The sequence below is a fragment of the Anneissia japonica genome, unplaced genomic scaffold (genome assembly GCF_011630105.1).
Source record: "Anneissia japonica isolate Jap-2015-1 unplaced genomic scaffold, ASM1163010v1 scaffold277_len1293397_cov203, whole genome shotgun sequence".
Classification (NCBI taxonomy): Eukaryota; Metazoa; Echinodermata; class Crinoidea; order Comatulida; family Comatulidae; genus Anneissia; species Anneissia japonica.
The window spans coordinates 519,434-525,779 of NW_022719460.1; the positions used below are offsets into that span (position 1 = coordinate 519,434).

Below are 6,346 nucleotides of genomic sequence, written 5' to 3' on the forward strand. Positions count from 1 at the left end.
CAAGTGCGAGACATCGCAAGTGTGAGCCAGCGAGCCATGACGTCATGACAATAGATACGAGACGTTACTCGAGTTGTGCGAGGTATCGGCTGAGATTTGTGGAGTACAATTCAAAAAACAACTATAGGCCTAATAACAAATTATTGTGATGTTAAATAGACAATAGGCATTTTTCGTTTTGATTACGCGGCCAGTTTACTACGAACTAATAGAGCGTAACAGACATCTGCGCATGCTCACAAACCTTACTGGCTAAATCGGTGTTGTGACAGCTTCCGCAACAACCCCAATTTCTGAATTTGGCGTAGTGGCGACTACCCTAACATTGACCAATCAGATCACCGGATTGTTTAGCAAACTGCTGGTAACTTTTTTGTTGGGGGTTGCAATTTTCATCGCATCCGCGATTGAGCATTTTTTCGTTTAATAATGAATTAATTATTAAAACAAGTGAGTAATTAAATGTTTAATATAAAGGCCTATTTATACACATGCAATAAATGAGGAATGAATAGTCACAGCATAAATTTAGGTAAATCAGGGGATAGTGAAAAAAGAGCCTTGGGCTTAGGCCTAGGCTAGCCTAGCCTTGTCAGGGTGGATTTCGGGTAGGAGAAAACACATTATCTGGTGCCGCTAGCTAGGGCATCCGCCCCTGATATCGTGGATCAAGCCTTGCTATATAAATTAAAATACCTCTGTTTAAAATTGTTATTTATTTGTACATCATCGTTGCATTTGGCAAATTGCCTGAGCAGGCCTGACACCCCTCTTCTCCCGGTAACGCCTCTTTTGACACCTAGGCTAGGATGGCCTAGCCTAGCCTAGGTAGGCCTAGATCCTAGCCAACAGCGAAACATCACTCAGTGTTTACTGGAAACTTTTTATTTTGTATACAGTATGTGGCTAAATTTTTTTTTTCACATTTCCTTTTTCAAATATAAAACAAGGGAACATTGTTCTCTGGTAATAAAACCATGGTCGAGTAACTCCCCTCCGTAGGCCTACGTGTGTGCTGCGTCGTCGTAGTCACCTTAAAAAAACGAAAACAGCTCTTGGTCAACTACGTGAACAGTGTCTTGCCGTCACACTCCATTAGTTCGTAGTAGACTGGCCACGTAGTCAAAACGAAAAATGCCTACTGTTACCTATCAAGGAGCGACGTTTTTCATTGGGACCTTCGTCCCTTCAAGGCTAGGCCTATACCATCCTAGCTAGTCTAGGCCTAGAGTAGGATTAGGCTAGCGCGACATGCGGACATTGGTACATGTTGGTTAGTCTACAAACGTCGCCTAAAGTAATTGATTTTACCCGGCAGAACGAAAGAAGGAAACTCCGCTTTTCAGTTGTCTTAGGCCCTTGTTTTTTGACAAACAATCACCTTTCAGAGGTCAAATTGCTGTCAAGAATATGAATTGGCTGCTTCGCAGCAATTAATAATAATAATAATTTATTATTATTATTTTCATTATGTATACAAGAAATTTTAGCTCTAGTTTGGGAAAATGTTTGGAATAACTACAGTATATATTAACCTCAGATTTTGGGTAGGTTAAGGCCTGGGTGCAACAGTGCAACACAGCCTTTTTAATTGGCCTATAATAAATATATTAGGATTAAGATCCATTCATTCAATTATTAATAATAATAACATGCATGTTTTTATATAGCACTCTAGACGTAAGTCTCAGAGCACTTTTTCACATTAGTACCCCCGTCATTGCAACTATGCCCATGGGGAAAAATCCATACTGAAATACATCAGCGCATTTTGCACTCGAACCTCCTCAGGTACCCATCTATACTCCTGGGTTGGGAGGAGCAACTTAGATAAAGTGCCTTTGCTCAAGAACACAAGCAAAATGCACAGCGAGGGATTGAAACCCCGACTCTGAGGTTGGGAAACCAAACTGTTCCCGCTGCATCAGACCACTTCCACTTATTTTTGTGCAATTTAGTCTGTAGATGCCGTATTGCCATAGAGATGAGCGTCATTATTAGATCATGTGTGATTCATTGTGTTGCCATGGAGCTGAGCGTTATCATATTTAGACGCGCATGTTTTTATTATGTTCTTTAGACCATACGTATCGTTACACGGGCAGTTTCGTTTATATTGTCTTTAAGTCCGGTCGATATATATTTTTTTTTCTTGGATTGATTACCGAGTTGTCATTGAATATAGTTGTTTCTTTTCGTTGTTTTATTAACAAATTTATTAATTTCAATCGGAGACACAACATAGTCTTTTACCTGGACAAACCTTATCTGATTGTGTGTGTAATGCATTCTCAATACTCACATATCCATGACTTTTGATCCATTCTTCTATATTCTCAGCCGGGTGGCTTTTCTTATTCATATTGTCAGTGGTTCCCTTTTCTACAGCTGATATTATTCACGTGTCCTACTGCTGTATAGTGGAAATAAAAATATATTAATATAACTTAAAGCTCAAATAATTTCATCCACTTCCTATGATGTGAGTGAAAAACGGCCTATACCGTTACTTTATTCTCGCATATAAGAATATAAGAGGTTTAAACTAGCAAATTACAATAAAAAAATAGGGGTCGTCTTATCGCAACATAAAATATTTTTGAATTTTTAAAATTATGTTTGTCTTATGTGCAGGTTGTCCACAACACACACATTTACCATTAAAATGAAGCTACTAACTGTTAGTATGAATAACTGCAACATTATTAAATGTGGGGAAATAAGGTTTTGGTGAACATTTAAAAGCCCATAAAATGGTATTTAGACGATCAACCCTACATTTTGCTCTGATTTTAGCCAGCTAGATGCAGTATCAAGACCATAAAAAGCAGATAAAATACCGGTTCTTGAAGGGAGGAATTCTGAAATTAGAAAGGTTTTTGTTTTTTCCACCCGACTTTAAAAAATTGCCAAAAAATCTTCTGAAATTCAGGTGTCGTCTTATATGCGGATGGCCTTATAGCCTATATGATCGAGAATATACGGTACCTGGCCTAGGGCCTGGGCTAGCTATATTTTATATTTTTATTAGGAAAGCCACGAAATACGCCTTTTTCACGAATCGGTAGACATGTTGAAGTGATGACAAACATTGCAAATCAGCGGTGCGTAACCAACAGAAATAAGATAAGCTTTTGGGCTGATTTTCTGACATCATGTTATTTAAAAAATCATAACTCCATAACGGGACGTCGTATCCAAAAAGTGTTTCCAGGAAAATGTTCTTAAAAGACCAGTCTACACCACTATATGATTTGAAAAAAATTGAAAAATTTTGTTGACCTCTGAAATCAAGATTGAAAGAGAAAAGCCTATCTTAGTAGTGTATTAAAATAGGCCAATGCATTACAGTGCAGTAGCATAGGACTTTCGAGTTGTTACTGTTCCAAGTAGCAATAATATACATATTTCTCTTATTACAAAGTACAAGTTATGTTTTATAAAGAGGTATAGTATAGTAAATCATGTTTTTAACACAGGAAACTCTGATATGGTAACTAAAACAATGCTAGTTCAGAGTATTACTAGTACTACAGCACTGTAATGCATATACCTATTTTAATACACTACTGAGATAGGCTTTTATTTTTCAATCTTGATTTCAGAGGTCAACAAAATTTTTCAATTTTTTTTCAATCATATAGTGGTGTAGACTAGTCTTTTAAGAACATTTTGCTGGAAATTTTTTTTGGATACGACGTCCCGTTATAGAGTTATGATTTTTTAAATACCATGATGTCAAAATATCCGCCCAAAAGCTTATCTTATTTCTGTTACGCACCGCTGATTCGCAATGTTTGTCATCACTTCAAGATGTCTACCGATTCGTGAAAAAGGCGTATTATATGGTGGATGTGGCACAGGGAAAAAACACAATGTAAAAATAGATAAAAATTGTTTGTAAAATTTACAGAATGTATGGGACTAAAAAAAAAATTCTGGACTCTCATGCCTTAGCTAGAGCGGTCCTGGCTGCGCCCTGACCCTGCCCGCTTACTTATGCTTTCATCAGGGAAATCGGCCACAATTAATTGTACGCCAAGGCATATCCTACATTTTAGGGCTACAATACAAGCCTGGGCCAGAATAGGGTCTCGTATCGTAGGCCTAGCCTAGCATTTTGATGTGCCTGCATTATGCTTAGTTAGCTAAATTTAAAAATAATTTTTTATCTTCTAAATAAGAATACCAAACACTTTGTATTTCTACTACTCTTACGCTTTACCCGATCACAGTTTTTGTCCAAATTAATGAAGCGTCCCGTTGTCATGTACAATGATGATCACATGATTTGAGGAATTGATGATGAGGGCAGTAGACAGTAATAACGATTCAGCTAGTTGTGTGTATCGGGGAAAACATCGTTCGTTATTCTTCTCTACTGCCCTCAACATTAGGCCCACCTCAATTGTGATTTAAAAAAATGATATTTAGGCCTACGGAAGAAAACGCCAAAAATATTAACCAACGGCGTTGACTTGCGCGTTTTAATATATTGCAGGAAGTATAAATTCTTCCTCGCCAGGTTTATACCTTTTTACAAAATATATGGATTCTCGCCTGTTGGTACCATAGGCCTGGCCTACCTATCCTCTTTCATTTCATTATCCATGACACTCTTTCGGTGGTCATATTTTTTTTAAATAAATGCGTTTATTCCTATTTGTGTGTATTTTGTAGGCCTAAGTCTATTTTTTTTTTTTAATGAAACCAAATACTGACAGAATAAACACACAAACAGTAGTAGGCCACTTTAACATTCATCTGTTAGCAACGCTATGATAAGTTTTTAGTTATGAACAAACTGTTGGCAAGATTTAAATTAAATCAAGGAGGACCGATGAAGACGAGCACTTCAACTACCAAGCCAAAACACCATTTAAGAAAAAAGATTTCATAGGCCGAAGACCTGAAATATTGCATTATTTAAAATTTAGAGAGGATTAAATAAAATTAATTGGTCAGTTCTTCTTGCATAACCGATATAATGAATGAAAACATTTGCCGTATGTTTTATGAAGTTAGGTACTATTCACTCTTCAAAGGTGGATTACGACAAGTCAGCTACATTTAAAAATCCAAAAGTTCTTAGTTTAAACTTCACACTAATAAGCAAGTTAACTTTTGACCAATAATCTGAAAGTCGATGTGCTATCCCGCCCTCTATTGAAAGTTACTTGGCCGGCACATTCTACGTTTCGTTGAATAAAATACAAATGAAGCAATGATTATTGTTAATTAATTAACAAAATCAATCGGAATGAATACACATTACATTATTTACTCTGCACAGTAATTGAAATATTTAATTACCCACGAGCAGACCAGGTCCTCTCAATAAAAACATGACAAAGGCTTGTTTTATAACAAAGTTTTTTTTAATTGAATTTATTGAGAAGATAATGATGACATTTATGACACTACTGATACTGCTACTACTACTGCTACTGCTACTGCTACTGCTACTGCTACTGCTACTGCTACTACTACTACTACTACTACTACTACTACTACTACTACTACTACTACTACTACTACTACTACTACTACTACTACTACTACTACTACCACTAAAACTACGGTACCACTACCACTACCACTACTACTAATAATAATACAGTAATAGCAATAGGGCCGAATTCTTTTTTAGGGAGTCGGGCTATCCCCCGTGGCCTGGATCCGCCCCTGATAGGTATAATATACGAGTACTGGTATGTCTATCTATATTACTTTTGCGCGCATATCAGTACACACTCACCGAGAAAATTACAGTATGCCAGAGACCTTCTTCAACAGTGGCAGGCTGTGATTTTCCAGTGTTTATTTTACTCGAGATATATCATGTCTGGCCTCAAACTATTTATAACTGAACATCGCGTTTATTTGAATTTATACATAAATGATGACACGATTATCGCATGGGCCTATTAGCCAAAGAATATTTAAAATAAAGTTAGCAATAAGGCCTATGCGCAAGGATATGAGTGAATACAGTATCTTTTTTAATAATAATAATAATAATAATAATAATAATAATAATAATAATAATAATAATAATAATAATAGGCCTGTATAGGTGTAATTTTGCCCAACCTGACGTGGAAATGTACCGAATACTTAGTACATTTGAAAACAACTGCGAAAAAAAATCGCAAGTTGTTCTCGGGTGGGACTCGAACCCCACGATCTCCAGATCACTAGCCTGGCATCAGACCTCTAGACCACCGAGATTGCGCCTGATGGCCAGGGTTGAATTCGAGTCCAAGTAAGCAGCGGGTACTGCAGTGTTGATAGTAATTGTTATTGTCGTGATGGAATAATAGACAATAACTGGATTTGCGTCAGG

The 6,346-nt window shown here is 36.8% G+C and overlaps 1 protein-coding gene across 6 annotated transcripts in view; it reads right to left on the bottom strand.

The window, feature by feature from the left end:
* The window catches only part of LOC117110916 (protein FAM227B-like), a 25,095-nt gene extending 20,770 nt beyond the window's left edge, over nt 1-4,325 (bottom strand). For 5 of the 6 annotated variants that reach the window (XM_033253755.1, XM_033253756.1, XM_033253752.1 and 2 more), the window contains exons 1-2: nt 4,226-4,325; nt 2,303-2,413 (exon numbers count right to left, since the gene is read on the bottom strand). In XM_033253755.1, coding sequence (XP_033109646.1) covers nt 2,303-2,362 — 60 coding nt within the window. In that variant the 5' untranslated portion in view covers nt 2,363-2,413; nt 4,226-4,325. Of the gene's footprint in view, nt 1-2,302; nt 2,414-4,218 lie in introns of all 6 variants that reach the window. The other variant, XM_033253753.1, reaches the window with a different exon arrangement.
* Nucleotides 4,326-6,346: the final 2,021 nt, after the last annotated feature.